At 39.4% G+C, this 20,524-nt stretch overlaps 1 protein-coding gene across 2 annotated transcripts; it reads right to left on the bottom strand.

Moving 5' to 3' along the window:
- Positions 1–2,103: 2,103 nt before the first annotated feature.
- Positions 2,104–18,373, bottom strand: ccni2 (cyclin I family, member 2). Of its 2 annotated transcripts, none has more exons than XM_077224846.1 (8): positions 18,272–18,373; positions 18,060–18,132; positions 17,266–17,413; positions 15,304–15,438; positions 15,160–15,234; positions 14,936–15,076; positions 11,112–11,342; positions 2,104–2,990 (listed from the first exon to the last, which is right to left on the bottom strand). In XM_077224846.1, exons 3-8 carry the CDS (start codon positions 17,377–17,379, stop codon positions 2,721–2,723), a joined length of 966 nt encoding a protein of 321 aa, XP_077080961.1. In that variant the 5' UTR covers positions 17,380–17,413; positions 18,060–18,132; positions 18,272–18,373; the 3' UTR covers positions 2,104–2,720. The 2 variants fall into 2 exon arrangements, with proteins under 2 accessions (XP_077080961.1, XP_077080963.1); XM_077224848.1 differs by having other exon boundaries at positions 18,060–18,151; positions 18,272–18,326.
- Positions 18,374–20,524: the final 2,151 nt, after the last annotated feature.

Genomic DNA, 20,524 nt, shown 5'->3' with positions numbered 1-20,524 from the left:
TATTACAAACTATTCTAACTCAAATAGTCCTGGGGAAATGTTTTTAGATACTGAGAGTTGTCGGAAGTTTAGTGATGGTGACGTTGAATTCGTGGGACTGTGCAGTTCATTTAGCCTTTAACTTTAGCTTTTTACTTCTTCTGACGACTGCATTTAGGCTTCAGAATTAATTGAAATCATGTTAATCTGTGATAATTGTCTTGAAGGACAAAACGTGCTAATATCATAAACATTTGTTGATCATAGATCTTTTTTTAATTTTATTTTCTTTTGTGCCGATAATCCATAAATCTATGGGAAGATCCAGTATCATGAGAACTGGCGGTTGGCCTACAAAGTGACGTCATACATCCCTTCCGGTGGACAATGGGACTTATTTCGGAAAAATATTGCATGGTAGTCATTGGCGAGAGACAACAAATATTTGGATCCCGTTTGAATTGTGCCCTGAATTGCACATATGATGTTTGTCAATTTAAAAGATACATCTTAAAATCAAGAAAGTCGCAGTTTGATGTAAAACTGTTGAGGTATAAGACTGTTTAAATACGTATTTACAAAGACTACAAACCCAATAGGCGCGCATGTGAAGTCATACCTTTTCTCTCAATGAATTAAGCTAACTTTACTGAAGCTAACGTCTGTCATTTTTTCTATAGTCTAACATTATAATCGTAACGTTACGCCGTCATGCCTGTGTGTTTTGTACCACACTGCACACACACACACACACACACGAGCTTGGTGACGAACATAGTGCGAGACGAGAGATGTAGTTCATTGAGTGATTTCCACATAAAACTAAATGTTACTCTTCTGTTTTATGACAAACTGTGACTTCAATTGACAAACATCATATGTGTAATTCAGGGCACAGATCGACGGAATAAATAGATAAGTTGTCTCTTGCCATTGACTACCATTCAAATTCTTTCCGAAATAAGCTCCCATAAGCCGGAAACAGAGGGGAGGGACTTAGGCTCTCTATTGGTCACCCTTTACGTCTGTCAAAAAATAAATAAAATAACTTTACCTGTATCTGTGTTTTTGTCAAGTATTTAACCAATGAAACGTAATAAAAAGAGCTTGTGGGTAAACCTCTTAACTCCATTGGCTCCTCAAACTGTCAGTCAAGCCTCATGACTCCGCCCCGCCTGTGTCGTGATGAAGCGTCTCGCGCAGTTTGGAGTGTCTTTGTTTGCAATGCAAATGGTAAATGTTTGAATAAGTTCAGTTTTCTTTACACATGGAACTATATAAGTAAAGGATAATGTTTTATGTATTTTAAGAATGTAGAATGTTTATATATAATGACACATGCAATATATAAAGCCACAAAATCAACTTTGATATAAATGTTAAATCAAACATCAAACATTCAACAGCATATACATCCAAACATTTGAACTGCAGTGAGTGTATATATATATATATATTAAATTGTCACATTTGCTCGATTACAAATTAAATTGTCACATTTGCTCTATTACAAATTACTAAAAGTAATATTTTACTCAAAATTAAACTGCTATTAAATTTCATTCATGTCATTTCAAACCTGTATTAATTTAATTCACACAAATCCACATTTTTTTATATTATATATATATATGTATTTATATTTTGAGTCACAGAAGAAAAAGTCTTAGGGTTTTGGAACACGAGGGAGAGAAAATACAGCAGAATTTCCATATGTTATTGGTAAACCATACTTTTAAACTATTCTCCTGTATAATGCTTTGACAAATTTGCTCAGACAGTAAGAAAACTAACTTTATTGATTTAAAAAAAAAACAAGTGATGTTTCTGATGTCACAAACTACCTTGTAACCAATCAGATCAACGTGTGATCGTCAAGGAGTGGATCTCTGAGCTGAGTGAGTGAGTGGAGGCGGGGCTCATTTGCATATTCATAGAACCACACATACTAAATGAGGCAAGGGTGTCGTTACATTCAAGATATTTTAAGACATGAAGAATTTTTTACATGGAAAAAACATTTAAATATGTAATTTTGGTGATCAAAGACGAGTTTTAAAGAATAAAATGGTTTTCTTACTGTGTGTATACAAAAACACTGCTCAAGTCAATCAAGAACACGTATTGTGTCAACTCTTTGTTTTATTGCATAGAAGGACACTGTTTTCCAAGCAACATAAAAGCTGCTGTTTTTACAAAATAAATGTAGAGTCCCATTCAGAAAAGAAAATTTCCATGTTTCATTTAGGAGGAACAGGAATTTAATATCTGTAGCTGCCTTTAAAAAGGGTCGGGAAGAGGCGCTTTTGGATAAAAATGAGAAAAATAATATCTGAATAGAATGTCATTTCCTCTTCACATTAATCCTACAAAGGATTCTTTCAAAGATATGAAATGTCAATATTGACCAATACCATAAAGCATAACTTCATTACAGAATGAACCAATCCCAGACAGCAACAGTGTCGCCTCAGATCCGGCACACATCCGGTATGTGTGGATTTTCATGTACCGGATGTGGGCCGGATCTGGGCCGACACCATGTTGCTGTCTGGGATTGTCCAACAAAAAGATTTACGTTTAAGCACCATAATTCTACTTCTGAATAGCTTGTATGAAGACGCATAAATATAAAACACAAAATAAAAAAAAATGAATGTAAAGAAATCTCAAATACGATCAAAGTGCTGCATAAAAGGAATAGAAAAGTGCCTTGGCCATCGTTTATCAGTTTCCACCTCTCACTGTTTATGGAGTAGCGGAGGACAGGACGACATCATATCCTGCAGTCCATCACGTCTTCCTGTTTTCATTGACGGTTCCTCGTCATAAAGGCACCAGAACCCATCGTAGAAGTCGTCGCTGTCGTGGTCCCCGTGCTCTCTCTTCCTGAGCGCCAGCATGCTGGAGGAGTCGAGGATGTAGACGGTGTTGCTGGGAAAGGAGAGCTGGAGAGCCGTGAGATACTCGTCCACAGTCTCCTTGCAGCAGATGAACTCAGTGCTCGAGATCTAGAGACGACACAGACAAGCACGAGTCAAATCTAATACAGCAGATGAACTCTGTGCTCGAGATCTAGAGACGACAGACATGCACGAGTCAAATCTAATACAGCAGACGAACTCTGTGCTCGAGATCTAGAGACGACACAGACATGCACGAGTCAAATCTAATACAGCAGATGAACTCTGTGCTCGAGATCTAGAGACGACACAGACATGCACGAGTCAAATCTACAACAGCAGATGAACTCTGTGCTCGAGATCTAGAGACGACACAGACATGCACGAGTCAAATCTAATACAGCAGACGAACTCTGTGCTCGAGATCTAGAGACGACACAGACATGCACGAGTCAAATCTAATACAGCAGACGAACTCAGTGCTCGAGATCTAGAGACGACACAGACATGCACGAGTCAAATCTAATACAGCAGACGAACTCAGTGCTCGAGATCTAGAGACGACAGACATGCACGAGTCAAATCTAATACAGCAGACGAACTCAGTGCTCGAGATCTAGAGACGACAGACATGCACGAGTCAAATCTAATACAGCAGATGAACTCAGTGCTCGAGATCTAGAGACGACACAGACATGCACGAGTCAAATCTACAACAGCAGACGAACTCAGTGCTCGAGATCTAGAGACGACACAGACATGCACGAGTCAAATCTAATACAGCAGATGAACTCTGTGCTCGAGATCTAGAGACGACACAGACATGCACGAGTCAAATCTAATACAGCAGACGAACTCTGTGCTCGAGATCTAGAGACGACACAGACATGCACGAGTCAAATCTACAACAGCAGATGAACTCAGTGCTCGAGATCTAGAGACGACACAGACATGCACGAGTCAAATCTAATACAGCAGATGAACTCTGTGCTCGAGATCTAGAGACGACACAGACATGCACGAGTCAAATCTACAACAGCAGACGAACTCAGTGCTCGAGATCTAGAGACGACACAGACATGCACGAGTCAAATCTAATACAGCAGATGAACTCTGTGCTCGAGATCTAGAGACGACAGACATGCACGAGTCAAATCTACAACAGCAGATGAACTCTGTGCTCGAGATCTAGAGACGACAGACAAGCACGAGTCAAATCTAATACAGCAGATGAACTCTGTGCTCGAGATCTAGAGACGACAGACATGCACGAGTCAAATCTACAACAGCAGATGAACTCTGTGCTCGAGATCTAGAGACGACAGACAAGCACGAGTCAAATCTAATACAGCAGATGAACTCAGTGCTCGAGATCTAGAGACGACACAGACATGCACGAGTCAAATCTAATACAGCAGATGAACTCTGTGCTCGAGATCTAGAGACGACAGACATGCACGAGTCAAATCTACAACAGCAGATGAACTCAGTGCTCGAGGTCTAGAGACGACACAGACATGCACGAGTCAAATCTAATACAGCAGATGAACTCAGTGCTCGAGGTCTAGAGACGACACAGACATGCACGAGTCAAATCTAATACAGCAGACGAACTCAGTGCTCGAGATCTAGAGACGACACAGACATGCACGAGTCAAATCTAATACAGCAGACGAACTCTGTGCTCGAGATCTAGGGACGACACAGACATGCACGAGTCAAATCTAATACAGCAGACGAACTCAGTGCTCGAGATCTAGAGACGACACAGACATGCACGAGTCAAATCTAATACAGCAGATGAACTCAGTGCTCGAGATCTAGAGACGGCACAGACATGCACGAGTCAAATCTAATACAGCAGACGAACTCTGTGCTCGAGATCTAGAGACGACACAGACATGCACGAGTCAAATCTAATACAGCAGACGAACTCTGTGCTCGAGATCTAGAGACGACACAGACATGCACGAGTCAAATCTAATACAGCAGATGAACTGTGTGCTCGAGATCTAGAGACGACACAGACATGCACGAGTCAAATCTAATACAGCAGACGAACTCTGTGCTCGAGATCTAGAGACGACACAGACAAGCACGAGTCAAATCTAATACAGCAGATGAACTCAGTGCTCGAGGTCTAGAGACGACACAGACATGCACGAGTCAAATCTAATACAGCAGACGAACTCTGTGCTCGAGATCTAGAGACGACACAGACATGCACGAGTCAAATCTAATACAGCAGACGAACTCTGTGCTCGAGATCTAGAGACGACACAGACATGCACGAGTCAAATCTAATACAGCAGACGAACTCTGTGCTCGAGATCTAGAGACGACACAGACATGCACGAGTCAAATCTACAACAGCAGACGAACTCTGTGCTCGAGATCTAGAGATGACACAGACATGCACGAGTCAAATCTAATACAGCAGACGAACTCTGTGCTCGAGATCTAGAGACGACACAGACATGCACGAGTCAAATCTAATACAGCAGACGAACTCTGTGCTCGAGATCTAGAGACGACACAGACATGCACGAGTCAAATCTACAACAGCAGACGAACTCTGTGCTCGAGATCTAGAGACGACACAGACATGCACGAGTCAAATCTACAACAGCAGATGAACTCTGTGCTCGAGATCTAGAGACGACACAGACATGCACGAGTCAAATCTAATACAGCAGATGAACTCTGTGCTCGAGATCTAGAGACGACACAGACATGCACGAGTCAAATCTAATGCAGCAGATGAACTCTGTGCTCGAGATCTAGAGACGACACAGACATGCACGAGTCAAATCTAATACAGCAGACGAACTCTGTGCTCGAGATCTAGAGACGACACAGACATGCACGAGTCAAATCTAATGCAGCAGATGAACTCTGTGCTCGAGATCTAGAGACGACACAGACATGCACGAGTCAAATCTAATACAGCAGACGAACTCAGTGCTCGAGATCTAGAGAAGACACAGACATGCACGAGTCAAATCTAATACAGCAGACGAACTCAGTCCTCGAGATCTAGAGACGACACAGACATGCACGAGTCAAATCTAATACAGCAGACGAACTCAGTGCTCGAGATCTAGAGAAGACACAGACATGCACGAGTCAAATCTAATACAGCAGATGAACTCAGTGCTCGAGATCTAGAGACGACACAGACATGCACGAGTCAAATCTACAACAGCAGATGAACTCAGTGCTCGAGATCTAGAGACGACACAGACATGCACAAGTCAAATCTACAACAGCAGACGAACTCAGTGCTCGAGATCTAGAGACGACACAGACATGCACGAGTCAAATCTAATACAGCAGATGAACTCAGTGCTCGAGATCTAGAGACGACACAGACATGCACGAGTCAAATCTAATACAGCAGATGAACTCTGTGCTCGAGATCTAGAGACGACACAGACATGCACGAGTCAAATCTAATACAGCAGACGAACTCAGTGCTCGAGATCTAGAGAAGACACAGACATGCACGAGTCAAATCTAATACAGCAGACGAACTCAGTGCTCGAGATCTAGAGAAGACACAGACATGCACGAGTCAAATCTAATACAGCAGATGAACTCTGTGCTAGAGATCTAGAGACGACACAGACATGCACGAGTCAAATCTAATACAGCAGACGAACTCTGTGCTCGAGATCTAGAGACGACACAGACATGCACGAGTCAAATCTAATACAGCAGATGAACTCAGTGCTCGAGATCTAGAGACGACAGACATGCACGAGTCAAATCTAATACAGCAGACGAACTCTGTGCTCGAGATCTAGAGAAGACACAGACAAGCACGAGTCAAATCTAATACAGCAGACGAACTCTGTGCTCGAGATCTAGAGACGACACAGACATGCACGAGTCAAATCTAATACAGCAGACGAACTCTGTGCTCGAGATCTAGAGACGACACAGACATGCACGAGTCAAATCTAATACAGCAGACGAACTCTGTGCTCGAGATCTAGAGACGACACAGACATGCACGAGTCAAATCTAATACAGCAGATGAACTCAGTGCTCGAGATCTAGAGACGACACAGACATGCACGAGTCAAATCTAATACAGCAGACGAACTCTGTGCTCGAGATCTAGAGACGACACAGACATGCACGAGTCAAATCTAATACAGCAGACGAACTCTGTGCTCGAGATCTAGAGACGACACAGACATGCACGAGTCAAATCTAATACAGCAGACGAACTCTGTGCTCGAGATCTAGAGACGACACAGACATGCACGAGTCAAATCTAATACAGCAGACGAACTCTGTGCTCGAGATCTAGAGACGACACAGACATGCACGAGTCAAATCTAATACAGCAGATGAACTCTGTGCTCGAGATCTAGAGACGACACAGACATGCACGAGTCAAATCTACAACAGCAGATGAACTCTGTGCTCGAGATCTAGAGACGACACAGACATGCACGAGTCAAATCTAATACAGCAGACGAACTCTGTGCTCGAGATCTAGAGACGACACAGACATGCACGAGTCAAATCTAATACAGCAGATGAACTCTGTGCTCGAGATCTAGAGACGACACAGACATGCACGAGTCAAATCTAATACAGCAGACGAACTCTGTGCTCGAGATCTAGAGACGACACAGACATGCACGAGTCAAATCTAATACAGCAGATGAACTCTGTGCTCGAGATCTAGAGACGACACAGACATGCACGAGTCAAATCTAATACAGCAGATGAACTCTGTGCTCGAGATCTAGAGACGACACAGACATGCACGAGTCAAATCTAATACAGCAGATGAACTCTGTGCTCGAGATCTAGAGACGATATACAGACTAGGGATGGGACGATTACCGGTTTCACGATAAACCACGATAAAATGTACTGACGGTTAGTAATATCGTTTAAAATTAAATTATCATTAAAACCGTATTTGATTATCGCGATTTTAATAACTCACTATAAATCCTCTCCAGCCAGCAACAGTCCGACGCAGGCGCGCAATGTTGTTGTTGTTTTTTTCATTCGAGAAGGAATTGCGGAAGGCAGTGACCGTCTTCGGGAGATTTTTCAGCCTTTTAAGAGGACCAAATCTGAGATGTGGTCGTATTTTGGCATTTACAAAAATCCTGAGGGAAACTTAATCTAGGATAGTCACAGTCTGAAGAACATGCACAAAAAAAGTCGCAGTGATAGCGGTAAACACTTCAAATCTGCCGAGTCGTCCTGTGTGACCATCAAACACTGTTGTAGCGAACGCAAGGCTAGTTAACTTTGATCTCAATACTAAAACTACATCTGGGAAATAATTGGGCACAAAATGTTGTTTTGAGTTGAAATATTTTATCTCACTCACTTGACATAAACGAGAAGCTTCCGCGAAGAAAAGTTTGCAGCAAGTGGCTTTGAGCCAAAGATGAAACTTGCCATGTGTACAGGTACACGTTTTCATCAGCATTTTATTGCATTAAAAAAAAAAAGATTCAGAGTTGTTCATCAATTCTAAAAATGTGCATTAAAAAAAAAAAAAATAATCAAATTGGGATGAATTTATTCTGCAAATGTGTTTCCATTGTAGTTTATCCACGTCGTTTTATCAGATGAAAAATTCATCCAAAAAAAACAAAACAAACAAACACGAGAGGGATACATTTTTCATCTATAAGACGATGTGGATAAAAAAAATGAATAAATAAGCCAGAAGTACAACAGCCCAGACCAAACACTTCAGACACGTTTTCATGAGCATTTTGGGATATTGCATTAAAAAAAAAAAATTTCAGAGACGTGGATAAATTCTAAAAACGTGCATTAAATTAATGTTTCTGACGATTTTGTTCTCTTGAACAAGAACAGCTCGATTTTGGCCTGTCTACTTAATATACATGAGCCTCTCTTCTGATTGGCCTGTTGTTTTCTGAGTGACCCACCATTGTTGGGGGCGGAGACTGAGTAGTTCTGACATCACATTTATACAGAAGTCACAACGGCTCGTGAAAAGGCACAGATACTTTTGCAGGCTGTGTGCATTTGTCTGTGGATCGACTGTTTTGAAAATTAGAAGTCTAGGCTCTATGAAACTACCATATGAAAAAAGCCAGGAAATTTCAGTTGACAATATAGGACCTTTAAATTGACAACTAGTTAATTTTTGGACAATTCTACTCCTTTAACTGCTTCACTCTTGAAACATTTTGAGGTTACTAATAATGCACTGAAATTTCAGAGAGCGATAATATTTGGTTTAACTGGCGTTTTTCCGATGGCATGTTTCGACCGCATCAGTGTCTGAAACACACGGAAAACTACATTGCAGTTTCGCATCTTCATTTTGATGTTTTAGTCTGTGCCGTTTTCAGCTGATGTGAGAACAAAACTCATCTTTTAGATATGATTTTTTTTTGCTCGATTACAAAAACAAAAGTCTCACCATTAAAATGAATGTCCTCAAGCACACAATTATAATGTTATGTAGCCGATATGTCAGACTTGCGTTTGGATCACTTCAAAAACTAAATTACGGTTCAATCATATTTCAAGCAATTCAAAACCATCATGTTGAACAGAGCACATCTGAAGTGAAAATACATTATTTATCGGCTTTAATAAATCAGCCAAATCTTCTCATCATGCGGATAACGATAACATTAAAAATCATCATATATGGGCCGATACCGATAATATTCCATCAAGCAGATCAACTTAAAGGACAATTCTGGCCAAAAATGAACCTGGGTTTAATAACACATGGGTACCGAGTCGACCATTCTCTGGGATGCGTTTTCATGATAATCGAATGTACCCAGTTTTATCTTTAGTTTTACCACAAATTAGCTTATAACGCTAGTATATAGGGCATCGAATAAGTAAAAATAAAAATCGCTAGTTAATACCACTAACAAGGCTCAAAATAGCCCCACACTAACACTAGCATAATGAGGGTCTCTACCTGCAAACCGAAGCATTGAGAACTGTGTAAGTGTACAGACAGTTTAATAAGGAGATACTTTATAAAGAAAGTTCACTTCGCGTAAACAAGCAGGAGCCATCTTTGGAAAACAGTCTAGACCAGTCGAATCACGAACGCCGCGCTACGCGAACTGAACAGAGACGTGGAATCGCATATGGTCCGTTGTTTCCGGAAGAAAGCACTGAGCGCATCTCAGAGAGAAAATGCTTGATATGTTTTTGGTAAAAATATTGTAAGTATGGGGCCTAATGGTAACAGAGTTGGACTGGTGACCCAAAGGTTGCTGGTTCGATTCCAGTACCGACAGGAATATGACTGAGGTGTCCTTGAGCAAGGCACCTAACCCCCAATCGCTCCCCGGCGCCACTCAAGGCTGCCCGCTGCTCCGGGTGTGTGTATCCACATTTGCAGTGTGTGTGTGTGTGTTCACTACTCTGCTCCTAATGCGTGTGCACTTACTTGGATGGGTTAAATGCAGAGGTCAAATTCCAAGTATGGGTTACCATACTTGGCCGTCACTTTCACTTTGTAGTTAGTCACCCATATAGTTTAACAGATGTAATTCATGCATTTCCATGTAATTAGATTTCACAAACGTAATTCCTATCGACCAGCACGTAGCGCGGCGTTCGTGATTCGACTGGCCGAGACTGTTTTCCAAAGATGGCTCCTGCTTGTATACGTGAAGTGAACTGTCTTTATAAAGTATCTCCTTATTAAACTGTCTGTACACTTACACAGTTCTCAATGCTTCGCTTTGCAGGTAGAAACCCTCATTATGCTAGTGTTAGTGTGGGGCTATTCTGAGACTTGCTAGTGGTATTAACTAGCGATTTTTATTTTTACTTATCCTATGCCCTATATAAGGTGTGCCCAACCCTGCTCCTGCCGATCGACTGTCCTGCACAGTTCATCTCCAGCCCTAATCAAACACACCTGAAGCAACCAATTAAGGTCTTCAGGATCACTTGACAATTAAAGGCAGGTGTGTTTGATTAGAGTTGGAGATAAACTGTGCAGGACAGTCGATCGGCAGGAGCAGGGTTGGGCACCCCTGCCCTATATACTAGCGTTATAAGCTAATCTGTGGTAAAACTAAAGATAAAACCTGGTACATTTGATCATCATGAAAACGCATCCCAGAGAACGGTCGACTCGGTACCCATGTGTTATTAACCCCCAGGTTCATTTTACGCCGGAATTGTCCTTTAAACGTTTCGTGACGCTGGTATTATAAGCTTCACTAGTACCTGTGCTTTCCCCAGCAGATCGGTGAAGACCGAGAACCAGTCCGGCGTCAGTGTCTCCAGCTCTAAAGTGATGATGGCCAAGGCCAGTATGGAGCCCTTGAACTGCCAGAGCTGGTGGCAGGCCATACAGTGCTGCGCTTGCCTGGTCCACAGCGACGCCTGGAGAACCGGCCTGTTCTGAGCCCCGTCCCGGACCAGCGCCGGCACCCGGGTCATCAGCAGCCCGTGATACTGCAGGAGGAACAACCACACCAGGACAGTGTGTGTGTGTGTGTTAACCTCTAAAACATGTGCGGTGTTCAATAGTCTCCATAACAGAAGTCTCTGTCTCTTCTATATCCAAATCCAGATAGGTTGTTGGTTTTGTTGTTGTTGTTCATATTGAGAAGTGAGTCCCTGATTGACTTTCCTTCACTATTGAAGTCAGAGCTGAATATGAGCCCAAAGCAAGATATCACACTGATCTTCAGTGATGAATAATTATGAAAACTTTAATAATGTGCAATTATGCGTTATGAAACCAGAAAACTTACATTAAAGGGGTCATGACATGAATTTTATTTAATTCCTTGAGGTTCACTTATAACGTTATTAAAGTTTTTTTCTGTCTGAAATGATCAGTTTTTAAGGCGCGGCTCCTTTAAGGCTTGTCAGTAAATGCCACTGTTATGATTGGCTAACGTCACTGCATAGGAAACTGCATTAACGTTATGAAAACATTATCCATATAAAACCTTAATTTACAGATAAAGCATTATGAAATCTTTACTTGGTTTGTGATGAAGCTGCTGTCAGATTAACGTCGCTGCTTCATCCGTCAACAAAAGTTTCTTTGTGAACTCTCCATTAAACTGTGCGTCAGTTACAGAATAAAATGCTCCGAACGAACATATAATCCTGCGACGCGATCCAGGACGCCATTAAAATAAAAGATCCACTTGTTCCTGACGCTGGGATCTTCTGAAGTCTGAACACCGACACAGTTGAACGACTTCACTTTACTCACGACTTCACGACTCGTCTTTGTTCGTTTGTCTCGTTTGATTTAGAATGAGCAGAAATTTGAGAAATATGATACAGGTAAAGAAAGATTACATTTATATGAATGCATTAGGGAGAGAGCGATTGCGTGCAGCGTCTCTATACTAATAGTGAAGCTGTGGGTTTTAGTTACGAAGAAATAAATGCTCAAACTTTTCAATTTCTAAGCCATTTTATTGATAAATGACAGAACAGTGTTGATATTACATGAAAATCGCGCACAGAAATGTACAATGGCGATTTTTCACGGCGATTAACTTGCGTGTACAATAAGCTGTTTAAAACATGCATTCACCCGATCAATTCTGAGCATCTGATGGTCATAATCAAACATGTGGAGCGCTCTCGGAGTGTGCATTTATTTGTCGTTTTAACTGTTGGAAACGGAGCGTAAAAGTGGACTTATCCTGCTGCGCCCTCTATAGGCGATGACCAGCGACTTGCTCTGGAGGCGGGATATGCAAATGCATTTACCCATGTGACATCACAGATCACGCAATATCAAAACGAGCCATTTTTAGAGCTTGATTAAATAAGTGCTTAGTTTATAATGAGGATGTTTTAATCTCTGAAATTGCAGGATGTTTTAATGGCAGAAAGACCTCGTATATGTCAAAAGATTAAGGAAAATTGGATTTCTCATGTCATGACCCCTTTAAGAAAGTAAATAGGACCGATTCTGGTTTCACGTTTACTTTCAATGCTCAAGTTTTATAGGTTCAGCCTTTTGGAAAAACAGATAAGCCATCTTGTTTGAGTAGGAATGATGGGATAGTTTCATGAGTTCAGGGTAAAATATATATATCTTGCTAGAATGTTTCGTTAAATGTTTACTGTGGAAGCGTGACTTTATATCTATGGCTGTATGTGAGCGTGTCTTCACTTTACAGATGAGTCACATGGACCTTGTATGGGAATATATATTTAAGGTATTCTGTATTGTGGATATTTATTTGGGAAGTTAAGGAAATTTATTTTTCTATGCTATTAGATATTTTTTCATTTCACAAGCAATTATATTTCATTATTCTATGCGTTATAATTATCTTTAATATGACCTATATGGGTTGAAAAACATCACGCAAAAAATTAAAATGGTTTGGATGAAGAAAATTAAGCATTTTTAGGACCATTGAGATTCTTTTGAATGCTGGCATTATTATTCAGGACAAAAATAATGCAGTACAAGTGCATATTGTTAGGTATATCGTTTCTACATTACGATAAAGACAATTTTTACATTAAAGTAATGAGAAGGAAAAATGTTCAATTGCCATGAAAACCAGAATCCTGCATGCTTAACTGCCTTAAAATTGAAAATGCATCTTTACAAAATAATTCCTAGGGATAAAACTGTGGAGAACTTTAGATCTTATAATGCTTATCACACCAAAAACCAGCCACTTAATGGGAAAATATTAAATATGTCATCTTTCCCGACTAATGTCTATACAAAAAAAATCCCTAACGGTCCCAAAATAGGCTTGGTTTTCTTTATCCAAAATACATATATTATTTTGATTTAGGGTAAAATAAGACCCAGGTTTCACAAGTTTCTCCCATATTTAAACTGATTTTATCATTTTTTTAACTAAGAGTTTTTTTTTTTTTTTCAGGATCAGGATCTTCCGTTCTCTTTAAACCACAGAAGTATTTTTATCGGGTCTCGTTCCATGTACTCTGGCTGTTTTATGGCTGTCCGTGTTGTGCCAAAACAGCAATGCAACACACTCACTTCCATTCCCATGTTTAGTGGTTGATCCGATCGTGTGGCTAAATGCCTCTGCCAACTCTTTGCTACATTAACTTCTGCTAAAAATTCATATTTTTGGATATTTTAACTGAACCCCACTATGTAGGACAGATGAAGTATGAGGACAGCTCTGGTTTCTGCAGGTATATTTGCACTGGAGATGTTTTGCAGGGTTATCTATCTGCTTTCCTGCTAAAGTGAAGTCAGATCAGTGCCTTGGCCGAACACAGGTGCCACGCGGCCGCAGATTTTACATGCACAATATCAAGGACCAAAAGTCAATTTCTGCTGATGCTTTCAATGGGCACATCAAAACGGCTGTATGTTTTCTAGGGTTGGGTATCAAAAACCGGTTACAGAAAACCATGGATTTGATAAGACGCACGCATTTCGATTCCTTTGTGAACGTTAAGGCATGTGTATCAGTGTATTGGATCCGCGCAGCTCTTAAAGTGACAGCAGCCTAATATTCCTACTGTCGTCACTATAATAACACTAATCAAACACAGAGAAAATTAATTTGCTGTTCTTTGACTGAATAACTTTTGTAATGCATATTTTATGCATAAACTGCAGTGTTCATTTACATTTGATTACAGTTTCTGTACCGGAATACCTGAAAATAGTCTTTTTTATTTATTTTTCAATTGAAATTGTGTTCACTTGTATTTATTTGTGCGATTGCCAATTTTTTTATTTGTTCTTATTTTAATTACGGTGTGTGTACTGAAAATCTATATTAGTTATGCTAGTTGTTTTTGCGATGGTATTTCTGAAGGTTCCTTGTGTAAGTGTTCTTTAGCCTGTTGATTTTTGTTCATGATATTCAGCTACAATGACATCGTTTTGCAATAAGACTTAGAATAAATGTGAATGACGTTCGGAATCGAAATTACTAATGGATAAGAATCGAGAAACCGAATCGTTGAAAATTCAAACGATACCCAACCCTAATGTTTTCCCGTGCTTTTATAGTCCCGTTAAGTTCTGATCTGAACTCAAGAAAGGTGACGCATGAGTTGCAACTCACGATGTGAATGAAATCCAGGGGCGTTGCGATGTAAAGGTCCCAGCGCAGCTTGTTTAATATGACTCGCTCCATGCGAAGAATCTCAGCGGTTGAGAATTTGCATCTGCTTTGCTCCAGCAAGTCTTTAACCGATGCAATCACCTGTGCGCCAACAAAACAGAACAATAAAGGCACTGGAATGGTTAAAAGTCGTGTGGTGTGTTTCTGTGGTTTCTGCATCTTGCCTCATCCTCCTCGTTGACTTTTGCGGCGAGGATCAGAGAGGTGATGGCCATGCATTTGAGGTATTTCAGCTGAGTCTGCAAAGAAAGAGTCTCAACACATCGTCTGCGAGCCGGATGGAAATGTGTGATGGTGGTTTCACTCACTTTGACCGTTGCAAGCAGGCTGTTGAGAACACACACTCCCAAAGCAAACGTCTCGGAGGAAAACTGGAACGTGCTGCTCATTTCACGCAGCCACACGATCACCTCGTGGTACTGAGCTGGGCTGATATCTGAACCCTGGAAGCACATGCACACAACGCTATATGACATTTACAGAGCCATTGTATAAAAATAAAAAAAAGTGTTCAATTCTTTAATACAAATGATATAGCTTTTCTTTTTTTACTTCTCAACTATACATTTATCCTGTGTTTTCGGGGATATGTGGTACTTTTTTTACCGATTTTTACCCATAAAATTAATTTAACTACACCATTAGTTTGCGTTTGAAATCGCAAATTTCTTTGGAAAATAAAACTAACACCTAGACCAATATCCAGAAACGACTTGCATTTAATTTAGATCATCATTACAGGCAGAGTTCTGTGGGAGTTGTTTCCGCCACAGAAGAAGAAAAAAAAAGTTTGACTTTTTCCTCAGAATTGCGAGTTTATATCTAACAATTCTGACTTTACATTTAGTCATTTAGCAGACGCTTTCATCCAAAGCGACTTACAACTGAGGACTAAAGCAAGCGAGTCATCGTGAAGAGGCAAGAACAACGCAAGAAGTGCTCAAAATACAAAGTTAAATGTTAAGTACTCACAGAACTTTATAACACGCAATTGCAACTTTATTTCTCCCAAATGCGTATTATAAAGCCAGAATTGCAAGATATAAACTCTCAATTATGAGAAAAAAGGGAAAAAAAAGGAATTGAGAGTTTATATCTCGCAATGTGAGGCTATATCACAATTCGGACTTTAAAACATGCAATTCTCAGAAATAAAGTCAGAATTGCACTATAAAAAAAAAATTTAAAATAAAAATCGCAATTGTCTTTTGAAATGTTTTATTCTGCGGCGGAAACAAGCGTCCATATCTGTCATCTGCTGGTTACAAGAAACCCTGTGGGAATTATAGTTTTAGAAATAATGTTTAGATATATATATATATATATACACACACACACACACACACTATATATATATATATATATAGATCCAGCAGAGGGCCATAGAGATACATTCATCTTTTCTGAATGTGGCCAACTGCTCGATCACATTCATATTTATTTTGTGACATTATAAAATACTTTAATATATTTAAACATTATAAAATACTTCAAAATCAGTATTTTTGTGAAAGGTTAGAATTTGTGGTGTTTTGAAGTGTCCATTTTTGCAATGCCACAAATTTGCAAAGATATAACTAAAATGCAACAAAAAGAAAAACTCAGTCCGGTTGCATTTATGAATAATTTCAATAAAGCAAATGTAAAAAAAAAACGTAAAAAAAAACTTTAGAACAAGATATAAAAATAATAATAAATAAAAAATAAAATGTAAATAAAACCAATAGCGAAAAGCAGAAATGAGCAGGAGTTGTGTGTGTACATGTGTGTTTGAGTGTGCATGTAAAAGTGTATGTGTGTGCCTGTGAAAGAGTGTTTGTGTGCATGCATGTGTGTTTATGTATGCGTGTTAGGTCTTACCCCTTCATATCTGCATGTGTGGCTGATTTTCTATGCCAAATTCTATACAAATGCTTTCTGTAGTTGCAGTCACGGCTGTTTGTGTGTGTGTGTGTGTGTGTTCATTCCACATTACATTTATGCTGTAGTACCAGGCCTTCATTTTGGTGTGAAAATTTTAGATTTATGCTGGATTTATTTATTTTATTGAAAAATTTAAAGAAAAACATTAATTTTCACCTTTCCCATTCGTTTTCAATGTGGGGTCACCCAAACGAAGCCCAGTTTTTTGTATGCGTGTGTGTGTGTCTTTAGATAGACAGTGTACACCACTGAGATGAAGGAAGAATGTTTTGTAAAGAGGGAAACATCACATGCGGTCTGAACGAGGATTAAGCGTGTTCAGAAACCAGTTAAAAACACAGTCCCACCTGAAGGCATCCGTTCCTCATCACCGGCGTCCTCCAGAGACGCCTCTCTCTGGCCAGGGTGTTGAACAGCAGTGTGTCCAAACGCCCGTTCTCTTCCTCGCCGGGAGGCTTCATGACCGTATCAAAACCTTTTCAAGGGAAGTAAAGCCTGATAAAGACATGTACAGTTTATGGGTTTAGCAGCTTTCATCCAAAGTGATTTATTCAAGCAAGGAAGGCAGTGTATCAGGCAATACTTCTGACTTTGTGTGTGTGTGCGTGTGTGTGTTTTCTGTTAGAACGGTGTCGTGTTAAGTTAATAACTAATGATCTTTCCGACGTAAGTGAATCAATCAAAACTAACTTTATCTGGACAATAACTTTATTCTAGAGCTGCTGTAAAGCCAAAACAATCTCTGTTACTTTCATTTCCTATTATCTAAAGCTGCTTTCAAACTTATCTATATTGTTAAAAGTGCTATATAAATGAAGGTGACTTGACTTTAATAACATTTAAGAGCATTTTCTCTTCTTGGACCTCCTGATGTTGGGGTCTATGCAATGCAAAATGGTCCCAACATCAGGCCTAAAGCACAGTGTTTACCATCAATGTCTACATCTTATTAACTTGAGCTTGAATTTACAAAAAACTGAACAATGCACGATATTTGTTCTGCAATAAGCACACAGAAAAGCAGAACACATCATTTATGTGTGAGATAATGTGAAAGTAAAAGCGCACAGATATGGGCGGGTCGCTTTAGTTTGCGTGCACTTGTAAACAAAGGCAAGGAAAGTTTTGGAACAGAAATTACCTTTGCAAAAGCAAACACAGCTTCTGTTATTGGCTTCAACTGCATAAATATGCAGAAAATCATTCCTCCATGTCTGGAAAACAAGCGCATTCCTTACACAACAACGAAACACAGATTAAAGAAATGTTTCACTGCTAAAACTTCAAAGCCCTATGCAAGACTAACAGACGTAAGACAAGTTTTTGTAGCACAGAATATCGAGAAAGATTCACCTTCCGAGGAGGATGTAATGAAGACAAAGTCGCCAACAATTACTCTGTTTTATTTGAACCAGCTCGACTCCGCCCGCGTATTTGAGCCCACGCGAAAGACCCCGCCCACGAGTGTGACGTCACGGGCCCTGACCACGCCCACACACTCGTCACTCACGTACTGAACTGTCAGTGGGTCGCGCATACGGGTTCTGTTATATAAAATGGTTGAATTCATTGTATTCAGACCTCATCATGATGTTTTATCATTAGAGTTCAGTTTTAAATTTACAAAATAGCTATACATAATAACAAAAAGACTCACTTTTCTCACTGAAGACAAAAAGTTACATAAGACATTTCCCAAAATGTGCATAAATAACTGCAAAAGTAGGCCTACATTTCAAACATTTATACAAAATTAATGAAATTTACATTTCACATACACAAATTATTCATATTGAGATAATTATCTGGCCTAATGTATGGAACCATGAGGGAACAATACTATAATGAGATTTAAAATATGTTTTGTTCTGTACAATATTGCAATGGATTTAGACATTTTTTTTGTTTTTACATTATTTATGTGGTTTCCTGCATCATTTATGATCAATTATAACACCCAGATATGTATTTTCATTATTAATCCTAATTTTAGCTTTTGTTTTACTTTTCCGATTACTACATATAGCCTAATGAACTTTGCTTTACTTCAATTCGAAGTCTATTATCATCAAACCCTTTTTTAAGATTATCAATTCAATTTCCACTGTATTCAGAAGCTGTTCCAATGTTTTCCACGAACAATATCAATTTGTGTCATCAGCAAAGAAAACAATTTTTGATATTTTAGGCTCTTTACAAATGTCATTTATATACACAGGAAACAATTTAGGGCCAAGCACCGAACCTTGTGGAACGCCACACGTGACTTAAATTAGACCCGATATAACACAGCAATCAGTAACAAATGTATCCTTACAATTATTAACAATGTCAAGCATTTCATTTTCATCAGCTCCCCTGATATGAATGTTATTAACTTCATCTTCATCGTTTACAGAATAATTTGGATAGTCTACTTTGTAAACTATACTTTGTGTATAGTAAGCAATACACATTGACTAATTATAAAAAATGCCTATAATGTGTCTATAAGTGGTAGAGAAGCGTTAAATGGTATAAAACATTAGGGAAGTATGGATTATCTATTATTATTTTAGGGTTACAGCCAATCTGAATGAATTAATAGGCTATAGGAGAGAACGTGTATTCTGATTTATGTTATTCTGTTTAACTTTGTTTTTACTCTCTGTTCCGTCCCTTATATTAAGTATTAAAAAGCAATGATTTTGCTTATTACCCAGAGATTACATTAATTTGTTTATTTGCTTTATTTAATGGAAGCTCTCTATACAGAGGGGAAGTCGTTTTTGTTGTTCTACTGACACCTACGTGACAAACACAGACATTACGCATTTTAAAGTGTTTGTGTTTCCAGAGTTTGTAACGTGGAAGAAAACTATGGTATATTTCTTCTATAGAGGTCACGGCAAAATAAATGAACCCACTGTAACGTTTCAAAGACTCCCCAGAAGAAGAAAGATCCCAGATAGCAAATGACATCTGGCCCAGTTGTGGCCCACATCTCCCACAATCTTCTGGCAAAAACAAACATATCCGGGCCTCATCTGGGCCAACTATGGCACATCAGCAAAGGTCACATGTGCCACATCTGGGCCACACACAGCAAGCCACAACTCACACTAAAACCGTCTTGATGTGTGCGGGCTAGAGATGCACCGATGTATCGGCCAATAAAAGCTACTATTTTCACTATTCAATTCAGGTTTATTTGTACAGCGCTTTTCACAATACACATCAATTCAAAGCAGCTTTACGGAAAGTGCATGAGTCCATATTACAATTTACAGTGATCTGTTATCAGAGGAAACTGTCCAAGTTATGCATTTCAGAAATCTACATATACAAATCATAGTTAGCTAAAAATGTATTCATTTAAACAATGTAATAATTTAATTCAGACACAATGAGCTCCTTGAAGTAATTTATACTTGTTTGTTAACAAATGATTATGACGTTTAGAAAATCTAGCATTGGTGCATGTTGATTCAAACTATCTACCAAACTACTCGGTTACTCACGTAACCTCAGTTCCCTGAGTTAGGGAACGAGTATTGCGTAGCTATACGCAGTGGGGAAACTCCTTTTCCTCGATTTACTGAAGCCTTTATGTAAAGCGCATTTGCA

This window comes from Siphateles boraxobius, unplaced genomic scaffold (genome assembly GCF_051911475.1).
Source record: "Siphateles boraxobius isolate OS27281-9 unplaced genomic scaffold, OSU_SipBor_1 92, whole genome shotgun sequence".
NCBI classification, from domain to species: domain Eukaryota; kingdom Metazoa; phylum Chordata; class Actinopteri; order Cypriniformes; family Leuciscidae; genus Siphateles; species Siphateles boraxobius.
Note: the sequence above shows the minus strand (reverse complement) of the source record. Positions and strands in the feature narration are given on the sequence as shown.